Genomic DNA, 13,959 nt, shown 5'->3' with positions numbered 1-13,959 from the left:
GATCATTTTCCTCATGTTTAATGAGCATATTGCAGATGTTTATATGCATCGTCAAATGAACTTCTTTGAGTTCATGTGGAACCCAAATATGGAGCTTGCTTATGTATCCCAGCTTCTTCAGATGGTTATGAATGCTTGAATGATGGATGTTCAATGTTTCTGCAATCTCTCGTGTTATGTAATGTGGGTTTGACTTGATCAATGCCTTTATTTTGTCGTCATCGACCTCGGTGGGCCTCCCTGACCGAGGAGCACTGTTAAGATCAAAATCACCAGCATGGAATTTTGTGAACCATCGTTGGCACTGACGTTCTTGTAGAGCATTGTTACCATAAATTTCATGCAACTTTTCACAAGCTTGATGCACTTTTTTTTTTAATGGAAGTAAACCAGTAAAATATGGCAAAAATGCACAGTTTGGTCTTCCATCTTCAACTTGTAAAATCTCCAAAACTCAACCAAATCTCTCATTTTTTTTTAGAACAAAGCTAGAACTGTCAGCTGTCAAATGATATAGCAATAACATACATGCGAATGACTCTAGTACTTCCAAAAATGAACTAGTGCCATCTGTCTCAAACATGTGTCATGACTTTTCTGACAACCCAATAGTAACATGTTATTCAGCCTCCATGTATTTGTGTGCTTTCTGCTTTCTTCTTGTAATTGATTTCTAGTTTCATAGTATTGTGGTCGGAGAAGATGCTTGATATGATTTCAGTCTGTTTAAATTTATTGAGACTTGTTTTGTGGCCTAACATGTGGTCTATCTTGGAATATGTTCCATGTGCACTTGAGAGGAATGTATGTTCTTTGGGGTGAAATGCTCTGAAAATATGAGTTAAATCCAGCTGGCCTAATGTGTCATTTAAGGTCTCTGTTTCCATATTGATTTTCTGTCTGGAGGATCTGTCCATTGGTGACAGCAGGGTGTTGAAGTCCCCTACTATGATAGAATTACTATTGATCTCTGTTTTTATGTCTGTCAATATTTGTTTTATATATTTAGGGGCCCCTATGTTAGGTACATAGATGTTTACTAGGGTTATGTCCTCTTGTTGGATCAATCCCTTTATTATTATGAAGTGCCCTTCTTTGTCCTTTATTATATTCTTCAATTTAGAGTCCATTTTATCTGATATAAGTATCATTACTTCAGCTTTTTTCTCGGTTCCATTTGCATGAAATATTTTACTCCATCCCTTTACTTTCAGCCTGTATGTGTCTTTTGATCTGAGATGAGTCTCTTGTGTACAGCATATGCAAGGGTCTTGCTTTCTTATTCATTCAGCTACCCTGTGTCTTTTGATTGGAGCATTTAATCCATTTACATTTAATGTGATTATTGATAGGTGCATAGTTATTGCCATTTTGTTATTTGTGTTCCTGGTCTTCCTTTGTTAGGTTGTTTTTCTCTTTCCTCTGCTTAAAGAAGTCCTTTTAACATTTCCTGCAGTGCTGACTTGGTAGTAATGAATTCCTTTAGCTTATTCTTTTCTGGAAAACTCTTGATCTCTCCTTCAGTTTTAAATGATAACCTTGCAGGACAAAGCATCTAGGTCGTAGGCTTTTGTTTTGCATCACTTTGAAAACCTCCTGCCACTCCCTTCTGGCCTGCCAAGTTCCTGTAGAAAAGTTGACTGATATTCTTACGGGGGTACCCTTGTAAGTAACTTGCTGCCTGTCCCTTGCTGCTTTTAGGATTCTGTCTTTGTCTTTAACCCTTGCCATTTTTACTATAATGTGTCTTGGTGTGGGCCTGTTTGGGATCATCTTGGTTGGAATTCTATGTACTTCCTGGGCTTGTATGTCAATTTCCTTTGCCAGATTAGGGAAGTTTTCAGACATTATTACTTCAAATATGTTCTCGATCCCTTGCTCCCTCTCTTCTCCTTCTGGTATTCCTGTGATGCGCATGTTGTTGCGCTTGATGTTGTTGCCCAGCTCTCTTAAGCTGTTTTCATTGTTTTTTATTCTTTTTTCTTTTTGTTGTTCCACTTGGATGATCTCTGCTATCTTGTCTTCTAAGTCACTGATTCGATCCTTTGCTTCATCCAATCTGCTAGTAATTCCATCGAGTTTGTTATTTAATTCAGTAATTGTATTCTTTAGTTCTAGCTGGTTGTTTTTCATGATTTCTCTATCCTTCTTTATATTCTCATTAATTTCCTTGAACATTCTAATAATCAGTGTTTTGAACTCTGTCTCTGATAGGTTGTTTACCTCTATTTCCTCTAGTTCCACTGATTCAGGAGGTTTCTTCTGTTCTTTTGTTTGGCATGTGTTTACTTGTTTCCCCATTCTGTCTTACTCTTTATGCTTGCTTCAATGTAATAGGTAGTTTCCCTAGGTCTCTCACTCTTTTCTGGGTGGACTTATGTGATATATGTCCTTTATATTTGAATTATTCAGTCTTCCTATTCTCCTGTGCATGTGTACCAGAGGTGTTCCTTTGTGTTGTGTGTCTTCTGTTGAAGTTGTGCTTTGATTGCTTTTGGCTTGTCAGTAGGTGGGATTGACTCCGAAGCTGACTAGCTGTGAGGATTAGCTGTGTCCACAGTTTATGAGCTGCTGTGTGAGGGTTGACCCCTCCAATGAGGCTTGGCCCCTATGGGCTCTTGTACCTGTAGTGATTTCCCTTTGGATGTGACTCTTGTAGGTCAAACCCTGTAATGCTCTGGTTTTATCTGAAGTTGGCCTCTGGGTGTGATGATTCTTGTGCCTCTTTGTCTGGGCCCTGCTGCAGAGCGATTTTAGAGCAAAACAGATCAACAAGCACAACCACAACAACCACCAAAGGAAACTAGATACTCTCACATGTAAAAATCAACCAACAGCCTACACTCAACATGTACAGAAATATCAAACATACAAAAGAAGAAAACAAACAAAAACAAAGCAACAACAAAAAAACAAAGGACAAAAAAAACTAAAATAAAATAAAATACAATAAATTAAAAAATAGAATAAACATGAGAAACAAAATAGCAACACCCCCCCCCCAAAAAAAAGAATTGCAGAAAAATGGAAAGAAGGAGGAAAGTAGAGCAGTGAAAAGAAAGAAGAAAAGAAGGGAGAGAGGGGGGGTAGAAAAGAAAGAAGGAAAGAAAGAGAGAGAGAAAAAAATATATATGTCTACACACCCATATATATGGACATATATATCCACATATATACACTTACATATATGCCTATATTAAAAACTAAAAATGATAATAATGAAATAGAAAAAAAAAACAACAAAACCAAGAAAACCCCCAAACACCTCCAAAAAACAAAACAACAAAAACAAAAAACACACCAAAATAATAAACAACAACCAGTGCCAGTCTTGGCTAAAGTCCACCAAGCTCTCCCCAGGTTGTCCTCTGCTATACAAAAACTCCTCTGCATTTTGTGGGGGCAGAGCCGGCCACCTGGCGCCTAGAGTGACCCTGGCAATGCAGGTCTATTGTAGGCGAGTGGGGTTAGGAGGTGTGATTGGTAGTTTTTACAAAGTCAATGCCGTTTCTGCTCCCACCTGCCCGAAGGCACACTGAGTGCTGCGCAGCCAGAAGGCTCGATGTGCGTGCGTCTTCCGGCACTTTTTCCGCTGGAGGCTGTGGGGGTGTGTGTGGGGGGGTGAGATTTCAGAGCTGCTAAAAGCCACCTGCCAGGGGAGGCCTGCGAGTGACTCAGCAGCTGAAGTTGCCCTGCCTCCCAAGACGTGCAGGAGAGGTGGGAGCGGAGTAGGTAGGCTCACATTCTGCAGCCCCTTCTCATGTGGAGTTTCTCAACCCCCTGGGAATAGGAGCACCTCTGTAATCTGACCCTATTCCTCCATTCAGGGGTCAGCTTAAGACTCTGGCATGGCGGGGGCCAAGGTTTCTGAGGGAGGGTGGGAGTGGGTTCCTATCTATGCAGTTTTTTTTTTTTTTGCTTTCTGTCGAGAAAAAAAGAAAAAAATAAAAAAAAAGTCCCACCATCATTTTGAGCTAAGGCTTCTGCCTCAGAGGCTCCAACCGAGCTCTTACTGCACTCTGGGAGGGACCACAGGGGCGCAGGGGCTCAGGGACTGAGCCCACCCTGTTGTTGCAACGCTCTCCGCTCTGCCTCCTGGGGTCTCACGTCTCCGCAGCTGTGGGTGTGAACTGCGTCTCCACGCATCTCGCTTCCCTTTTCCCCCCGCTCTCTGGGTTTGAGGCTTGCATGCTGCGGAGCTCCTGTTGCACTCCCGGCTGGACCGGGTGGGCACAGGGACTGAGCCCTGTCCCCTTTAGCACTCTCCGCTCTGTCTCCTGGGGTCCTGCGGCTCCGCAGCCGTGGGTGTGGACCTCGCCTCTGCACCCACGTCTCCTCTCTCTCTTCCCCCACTCTCGCAGTCCAAGGCTTCTGCCTCAGACTGCAAAGCATTGCACTCCCGCTACACTCTAGGTGGGTCGCGAGGCGCAGGGAGCGAGCGGCGGGAACACTCTCCGATCTGCTCTCTCTGAGGCCGCGTGTCTCAGCAGCCGGGGGTGCGGGCTGCGCCTCCATGTGTCTCGCCTTCCTTTTCCCCAACTCCCCCGGTGTGCCCACCTTCCGATAATCGGCATGCGAGTCTCTTAGCTGCTCTGTGTTGAGTAGAGGTCCGTTTGAAGAGTTACAGCAGTTGAAATGCGGCGATTTTCCAGGGGAGAACTCAGGGAACCCTCCTCAAAGCTGCCAGTTTCCCCTCGAATCCTCCTTATTGATTTTCTGTTTGGGCGATCGATCCACAGCTGTCAATGGGGTGTTTAGATCCCGTACTATAATTGTGTTTTATTCAGTTTCTCCCTTTAGTTCTGTTAGTAGTTGCTTGATATAGTTTAGTGCTCCCTCATTTGGAGCATATATATTGATAAGTGTTATGTCTTCTTGAGGTATTGTTTCCTTTATCATTATGAAATGTTCATCTTTGTGTCTTGTTACCTTTTTTATCTTGAAGTCTATTTCGTCAGATATAAGTATGGCTACACTTGTTTTTCTCTGGATGCCATTTTGCTTGGAGTATCATTTTCTACCCTTTCACTTTGAGTCTATTGGGTTGTCGGAAAAGTCATGACGCATTTTTGCAACAAAAAAATAGAATAAATACGTCATGACTTTTCTGACAACCCAATATATTTGTCCTTGCAGCTGAGATGTGTCTCTTGAAGGCAACATATGGTTGAGTTTTGTTTTCTTGATCCAATCTGCTACTCTGTGCTTTTTTATTGGTGAGTTTTACATTTAGGGTGATTATTGATATATGAGGATTTCCTATAGCCATTTTACCTTTAATTTTATAGTTCAGTTTCTCCATTGTTTCTTTGCCCTTGTGTTTCCATCTGTTATTTTAGTTTGGTGGTATCCTATGATTGTTTTCTTCTTTTTTTATGTTATGTGTCTCAGTTCTGGATTTTTTTTGAGTGGTTACCATTAACAATATGATCTCACTTATATGTGGAATCTAAAGAACAGAATACATGAGCAAACTAACCAGAAATAGTCTCAGAGATATAGAGAAAAAAACTGATGGTTGCTAGATGGGAGAGGGGTGGGGATGAGGGAGAAGGTGAGGGGATTAGAAAGCACAAATTGGTAGCCACAATATTGCCACAGGGATACAAAAGACAGCTTGGGGAATATAATCAATAATGTTGTAAAGATTTTGTAGCGTGTCAGATGGGTACTTTTCTTATCAGGGAGATCACTTCATGGATCGTGTAGATGCCTGTCTACTGTGCTGTACACCTGAAGCTGAAGCAGAATAATATTGAATGTCAACTATAATTATATATATATATATATATAATAGTCACAGGATGTTGAGTACAGCATAAGTAATAGAGTTAATGGAATTGTAACAGCTATATATGATGTCAGAGGGGTAGTAGATTGGGGGAGGGGGGTTAACACTTTGTGAAGGGAGTAAATGTCTAACTATTACATTGTTTTGTACACCTGAAACTAATTTGTTTATGCAAAAGAAAGTTTCATATATAGTCGTCCCTTTTATTCTGTATGCATCTTATCTCCATTCCCTTTTGCAAATTCATACATTCACCCCCCTCCCCTTTTATGTTTTGTTGTCACAAATTATCTTTATTTATGCTATGAGTTCATTTCTTCATTTCTTTAGCAATTGTCTTCCTCTTCTCTTTTTCTTTTTTATGATTTTAACCCCTTTAACCTTTATTTAAGTGTATAATACCCTATTCTGAATAGGAGTTGCCATTTCCTGCTTCTGTTTGTCTGTTAGTCATCTTACTCATAGTTTTGTATCCTTTTGTCTTTTTGTTTCAGGTAAAATAATCCCCCCTTCATTATTTTCTGTAATGCAGGACTTGTGGTGGAAAATTCCCCCAGCTTATGTATGTCTGGAAACATCTTTATTACTCCTTTATACCTAAAGGATAACTTTGCTGGGTACTTCATTCTTGGCTGGTAATTATTCTCTTTTAATAGTCTGAATATTTGATTCCACTCCCCCCTAGCTTTTAGAGTTTCTGTTGAAAAATCTGATGATAATCCACTAGGTTTTCCTTTATAGGTTACTGTCTTTTTTTCCCTGGCTGCCTTGAGAATTCTTTCTCTGTCATTAATTTTTGACAGTTTTAATATAATGTGCCTTGGAAAAGGCCTTTGGATTGAGATAATTAGGTGTTCTGTTTGCTTTTTGGATTTGAAGGTCCAGTTCTTTTCATAGGTTTTGGAGATTCTTGTTGACTAGTTGTTTGAATAAGCTCTCTGTTCTCCTCTCCCTCTTTTCTCCTTCTGGTATACCCACTATTATTATGTTGCTTTTTCTGATGAAGTCAGATAGTTGTTATAGAGTTCTTTTATTTTTTTTACTCTCAAGTCTCTGTCTTCTTCCATCTGCATCATGATGTCTTTGATATCACCAATTCTTTCTTCCATCTGGTCTGCTCTATTTCCTGAGCTCACTATTTCACTCTTCATATCTTTTATTGAGTTCTTCAGTTCCAGAATTTCTATTTGATTCTTTTTAAAAATTCAAATCTCATTGGTAAAGTATTCATTTTGTTCATTGATTTTATTCCTGAGTTCATCAAACCACCTATTTGAGTTTTCTTGCATCTTGTTGGTTTTTGTTTTTTTTTCAGAACTGAAATCTTGAATTCTCTGTCATTTAAGCCACATATTTCCATGTTTAAGTTCATCTTCTGGAGATTTTTCTTTCTTTTTTTTTTTCTGAGCTACCTTGTTACCTTGGTTGTTCATTGATTTTGATGGATCATTTCTCTGCTTTGGCATCTATGGAAATGAGCTCTGGAGCAGGTTAATAAGAAGTCTTTCTTTGGTTTTCCAGTAGGTGGCAACAGAATGTTTTATTTTCTCTTGAGCTGTTCTGACTTCTTGTAGTGGAAGATACCTTATATTCCCTGGGGAGATGGGTGACCCTGTCGCTTACGTCTCAGGGCACCACCACCATGGGAGAATATGATAGGTGATGGGGTTCTGAGCCCCTGAAATTCTAGTGCTGCCCCTGCAGCCAGATGCAGTGCTGTGCTGCCTGAGGTGTCACAGGTGCCCCTGCTGGGATTAGCCATGAAAGATCGGGGTGGGGTGAAATGAGAGAGGCTGCTGGTGTGTTTGTGGCTTTGTTCAACTCCCAGTAATGGCGACTGCCAGACCTCAGCTGCTTCACCTCTCTATCTCCACCTTTGTCCCTAGGAATAGCCACAGTGTGAGTCTGCTGCTCAGGAACTGTCTCTCCAGTTTCAGGGCTGTAGATATTCTGCTCTTTAACCTGACACTCACTGCTATAGTTTTTTCTGCGGTGCCATGCTTGCTTTGGGAAAGTGTGGGGAGGTGAGCTCTGGGAGAGTGAGGAGAGGCTGCCCAGCTCTGTGGCTTTGTTCTTGGCCTGGCAGCAGGGCTGCTAGACCACAGCTATTGCACTTCTGCTTTTGGTCTTTGTTCCAATCGCTGGGTTCAGCCTTATTATATGCTGATCACTCAGGCAGGAAAGCTCAGAGCCACAGACAGTGCACCTGCAAGCTGAATCCTCCCCTTTCCGGGGACCACAGTGAACTCCAGGCTGCGCCTATGGCATCCATCTCTGCTCTTGTCCTTTCCCTCTTTCCCTGTTCATCCCTAGTTACCCACCTTCAGATGTTTCTATGTGCAGATCTTTCAGACATGTTTGTGTGTTGCACAGGGAATCCTTTGTTGAATTATAGCTGTTTAACTTGTAACTTCAAGGGGAGCGATCAAGAGGGACCCCTCATGCTGCATTGTTTCTGATCTAAGCCATTGCAATCTTATTGGACCACCATCATGTGTGCAGTCCATGGTTGACTGAAATGTTATATAATGTGTAACTATATTTGTAAGTAACTGGTGATTTCATACTATGGAAGACTTTCTGGTTTTTGAAGAATTTTTGAGAAAATGCTTATATTATGCTAATTTAAAAAGCAAGATATAAAATTTTGTATCATTATGACCTCAACTTTATAAAATAAACATTATTTTTAAACAAGATTAGGAGGTAACATACTTCTGGGTAGTGAAATTATACATATTTTCCCTGACTGTTTATAACTTCCTGTACCTTCCAGTTTTTTATGAGTAAATATTGATTATAAGAAAAAATTAACACTAAAAGAGTCTTGTCATAAATAACATGCCATCTCATTGAGTAATTGCCTACAATATCTACTCATGAAATATTAGTTGATGAAAACAATTTAGGGTGGACCATGGTGCTTGTAACTGAAGCATTTATAATTTGTTTTGTTTCATGATGTTATTATTTTAAATACTAGTATTGGATTTTTCTCTAATTTGGTATTACTATTTCTTATCCTTTCAGTTTGAGGGTAACAACCTACATCAGCTGGTTCTAAAGATTTGTCAAGCACATTTTGTCCCAGTATCTCCAAGGTTTTCCCGTGACCTACGGTCCTTGATATCTCAGCTCTTTCAAGTATCTCCCCGAGATCGGCCATCTATTAATTCCATTTTGAAAAAGCCCTTTTTAGAGAATCTTATTGCCAAGTACATGACTCCTGAGGTGAGTTTTGAGGTTGTTCTGCCTGGATTTTGACAGAGATTTCAGTTAATAGGTCCTTGACTCATGTTCGGTTTTAGGCCATTCAGGAAGAATTTAATCACAACCTCATATGTGGAGCAAGATCGTCAGTTTCTCAACCTGCTGGGAAGGCAGTCCAAGGTATGAATGATTTAACTATGCAATCAAAAAACATTTATTACATGTATCTCACATGGTGAGTCATAATATGTTACATTAATAATATGACAACATTAGCAGGGAAATTTCACCAACTGTATTGAACATGGACATTTAAAAAATATGAGCAGTATAAGCAGCAGAAAAATCATCTTGTCCAGTGGTGACTATTGGGTGTGCCTGTATATCTAGTTCATGTATGACCTGGAGGAATCATCTCCTCTCTGCTTATTAGTAAGGAAAACTTCATGAAGTGGTAGATTTGCTAATGAAGAGATGTTTGACGAGGTAGACTCCAAACTTAACTTTTGTGTAGGGACAGGATCGAGAGTAAGAGAAGGTTCACAGACACACATGAGATGATGAAATGAAGTTTATTTCATTTTTAAATAGAGAGAATAGATTGGTGATTAAGAATTATCTCAGAAAGGCCCACTGGAGCTGAAGTTAGGATTTTGGACCTAATCAGTAAGAGTGGGAGAACTGTTATTATGTGACTCCCAAAGAAAGCATGTGATACTTTATGGTAATGATAAGTAGGGAAAATTGTAATGTCAGGAATCAGCTGATGAAGTGATGAAGTGTTGTGTATGTGTTTGTGTGTGCGCGCGCGCGTGTGTGTGTGTGTGTGTGAGAGAGAGAGAGAGAGAGAGAGAGAGAGAGAGAGAGAGAGAGAGAGAGAGAGAGAGAGAGAGNAGAGAGAGAGAGAGAGAGAGAGAGATTAAAGAAGAGAAAATTACTAATTCAGTTGATGTTGTGAAATTAAGAGGAGCAGGGTTAAGCCATAACCAAACTGAACTTAAAGAATGAGGAGGAGTAGGAAATGACTCCAAGAAATCGGTGATAGGTAAATACTATCCACTGTGGTAGAGAAACTAAAATTGAGGAAAGCTATAAAGAGAAAATGAATGAATGAGCCCTGTTGCCATGTTTAATTTGGTTTGGCACTGTTATGTATTGGTTTGGGTTGAGAGTGTTTAGAAAGTAGATAAGTAAAGGATGAGAGAAAGTGCATTGTAAACATTTATAATATAGGAAAAGATAGGAAAACAAGAACAAATTTTGATGGTGACAAAGACAAACATTTTAGAAACCTTATATGATGAGGTGTGATTAAAAACTACGGTGAATGTTTAATTAAAAAATGTATTACAGTAAAAGACACATGGCCATTAATCCCTCTCAAAATACTCCCCCTCACTTTGAACACCTTATTCCATCGTTCTTGCCATTTTCTGAAGCAGTTCTGGAAGTTCTCTTCTGTGAGTGTCTTTAGTTGCACTGTTGTGACTGCCTTAATGTCCTGAATCGATTCAAAACGTTTACCTTTCATGGCCATTTTTACTTTGGGGAAGAGCCAGAAGTCACATGGTGCTAGATCCGGTGAATAAGGTGGATGAGGACACACCACAGTGTTTTTTATGTTTCTTTGTTTTTTAAAGATTTTATTGGGAAATTGGGGAAGGGGAACAGACAAGTTGCTGTCCTTTTGTTCTTCAGTCTAGTTGTGGAGGGCGTTGCTTCACTGGCCCATGTTGGTATTATCACTGTATTCTTCCCGGCTGAGGCAGATCGGTTGCCGGCCACTGGACGGCAGCTCATGGCGGCTCTTGGCAGCTCATGCTGGCTGTCATCCGCTCAACACTGGCTGCCAGCCACTCACGGTAGCTTTACAGCAGCCCACTGTGGCCCCACTGCAGCCTACACTGTCGCTGGCGACTCACGGGAGCCCAGCTCCAGATCGAGTTGTTGTTCACCATCTTAGCTGTAGAGGGCACAGCATCACTGGCCCTCATGTGGGATCCGAACCAGGGCCCCACTGTTCAGAGCTCGCACACCCAAGCCAACTCTTAACCAACGCGCCACACAGCCGGCCCCACAGTGTTTTTATTTGACAGAAATTGCCGTACCAGAAGTGATGTGTGACACAAAATTTCATGCTAATGCATTGTTCATGATCCATTATTTACAGCACACTTTAAAATACACCTTCCCTCAACCATAGCTCACACCCGACTGACTGCACTAAACAAGTTGAAACTTGTCACACACTGTTACTAAGGTTCAATGCACTGCTTCCCATATTGAAGATCCCTGCCTTTTCATTGGATGGCACTCAGCAGCAGCATTCACTGTATTTTCGACCACACTGTGTGTATTTCAAACAATAATGTGACATGAATGGTGTGGCCTGATTATCCAAGCTCTGATGACTACTTTTAATTACTTGTGCCATTGTCTTTTGCATAATGTTTCTGTAAATGTTAACATTAATTCTTATTTTTTTTAAAGTAGTATTATGTAGTACTATAAATATCTAAAGGAACCCTGGAAAAAATAGTTTTCTCCATTCAAAGAAAAGACATAATAATTTTCCATCAGAACTTCTGTCACTGGGATTAAATATCTTTGGGTAAAGTAAACTTACTGTGCTGTGAAATATCCCTTATGTTTATATTTCTCACAAGCAACAATATTAAAGATGTGGAAATTTTAAAAAATTGAACTTATTTTATTTTGGTTAAATAAGATTCTGAAATACAGAAAGTGAAATTCCAGGGGAAGTGCCTCCCAAGATCAAGGATATCAGTGCCAATTAAAAGGAAGGATTTAGTATATAGAAATGAATGGAAACCACCAGTTGGAGCTCAGAAGCCCACATCTGTAAGTCATACTAAACCCTTCTGGTTTTTTAGCAGATAGTATATTCTATAAACGTACTTGCACATGTTCAAGTGGTACAAGGTCATTACTTTGGAATCCACAGGTTTTGAACTTATAATAACATATTTCTGTAATGAGCTTTAGCGTGGTAATTCACTTGACAACTTCTAGCTGTATTTTTTAAAACAATGCTATATTTTCTTACCAGTATTCTATATATTAGTTTTAGTTTTCTTTTTATAACTAAAATTCTTTTAATTTCTTTAAATAAATAGGGTTTTTCTATATAAGACAGGTGAGTAGTATAGTGGCAGAAAACATGCATTTCGTACTCTTAATTCTGACATGTTATATATAATGGAGGGATTTTTTTTTTTATTATATAATCATTGATCTTTTTCTAGAGATTCTTTATGCTTAGTTATTTGAATCCACTTCAGCAGAGTGTTGAATCTTTTAGTTCATGCTAGTGAAATGCTTCTGGTAAATAAATAATAAAATGGTTATTATCTTTTAATCGAAGAATTGTATTTTTAAAGAAGGCTCATGGTATAATTAGAGGACCATTTAGAAGTACATTTACTAAGTGTTTACTTGCTGTGTAGACATTTTAGAAAATGTGTTTAAGGAATCAATAGATTTTTGAAACTATTAAATTATTGCTATTATGATAGAAGGTGGTTTAACTTTATTAAATAAATTTTAAAAGTATGTATTGACTTAGAATACTCTATAGCAGACCTGTAGGAGAGAAAAAATATCTGAAAGATCTGAGTGTGGATTAAGTTAGGAGAACAAATTGACATTTTTCTAATCCTTTGCAAGCGTCTGCTAATACAGTGAAATTAATGCATCTCCACAGGAACCATCTCTGATTCTGTTACAATTTGGGATTTTAGAGAAAATCCTAAAGAAGCTGTTTATTTCCTTCCAACATTTTTCTTTATTTCTAACCATTTTTCAACAAGCAATTACTGGTATCTTCTTTTGGGTTGAATATAGGTAAAATTATATAATTAAGAAAACTACTTCATACTTTAAATATTTAAAAAATAAATATAGAATTTATATTTAGACTAATAAATCAAATTTTATATGTTTTATATTTAAATAGAACTATATGAAAGTGCCTTTTTATAAGTTGAAGATGGACAAATATCTATAATTATGGTTCAATTTAATACATATTTATACGTATAAATATAAAAATAAATATATGTATAAAACATTAAAATATATGGAAAAAAACCACATAGCATTAAAAAGAAAAAATATAGTATGTTACTTTTTTACAGTGAGGAAATTTTAGTTTTAACCACTCATTTGGTTATTCATATTTCCAACTGCCAGTTTTAGGTCTTTCCAATAATTTGACCTTCTTTTTCTCTTTTGTTACCAGCTGTTGAGTAGGCAAGGTTGTTCTGATAAATGTTAAATTGACCCTACTTTGCTATTTAGCAATAAGGTCTTGACTGGTTTTCATATGTTAATTTGGTCTGATTCTTGTCTTCCACCTCATTGGTGTCTACTCAACTCTAAGATAAACATTTGTTTCTGGTTCTCCTTCTCTCATTCTGTTCTGGTTGGGAAGGGTGGTGAGGTATAGTTTGGGATGGTAACATGTCTGTTACAGCTGTTACATGACTTTGCTTGTGTTTACTGGGTTAGAATGTCTGAATAACTCATCATTTTGTTTTCTTCAACTCATGGTGCCATTTTGTATTTAGTCAATTTAGTAGAACCTAAAATGTTGCAAATCCCCAAATTTGTGAGTTACACAATAACATTTATTCTTCCATAAAATACAGTATTGTGTACATAAGTTTATGAAAAACAGAAAATGATAATACTGAGTTTAATTTCAGATCTTGGATGGGCTAGGTGGTACTCACTAGCTTTTTTGACATATTAGCCATAAAGTATGCATAAGTCATACCCATATCCTAGCAAAATTATAAACTATATATTATATATATATATATATATATATATAATTTATATATATAAATTATATATATAAACTATATATTATATATATATATATACTATACCATTGACTTCTAAAATCTTTTTCAATTCTAGGATTTGGGGATTCT

General features: G+C 38.4%; 1 protein-coding gene across 1 annotated transcript in view; it reads left to right on the top strand.

Annotated features, from left to right (window-relative positions):
* The window catches only part of NEK5 (NIMA related kinase 5), an 87,703-nt gene that overhangs the window by 31,943 nt on the left and 41,801 nt on the right, over positions 1–13,959 (top strand). Inside the window, exons 9-11 of the mRNA XM_019668894.1 lie at positions 8,822–9,022; positions 9,100–9,181; positions 11,730–11,863. Coding sequence (XP_019524439.1) covers positions 8,822–9,022; positions 9,100–9,181; positions 11,730–11,863 — 417 coding nt within the window. The remainder of the gene's footprint in view (positions 1–8,821; positions 9,023–9,099; positions 9,182–11,729; positions 11,864–13,959) is intronic.

This window comes from Hipposideros armiger, unplaced genomic scaffold, assembly GCF_001890085.2.
Source record: "Hipposideros armiger isolate ML-2016 unplaced genomic scaffold, ASM189008v1 scaffold_541, whole genome shotgun sequence".
Lineage (NCBI taxonomy): Eukaryota > Metazoa > Chordata > Mammalia > Chiroptera > Hipposideridae > Hipposideros > Hipposideros armiger.
Note: the sequence above shows the minus strand (reverse complement) of the source record. Positions and strands in the feature narration are given on the sequence as shown.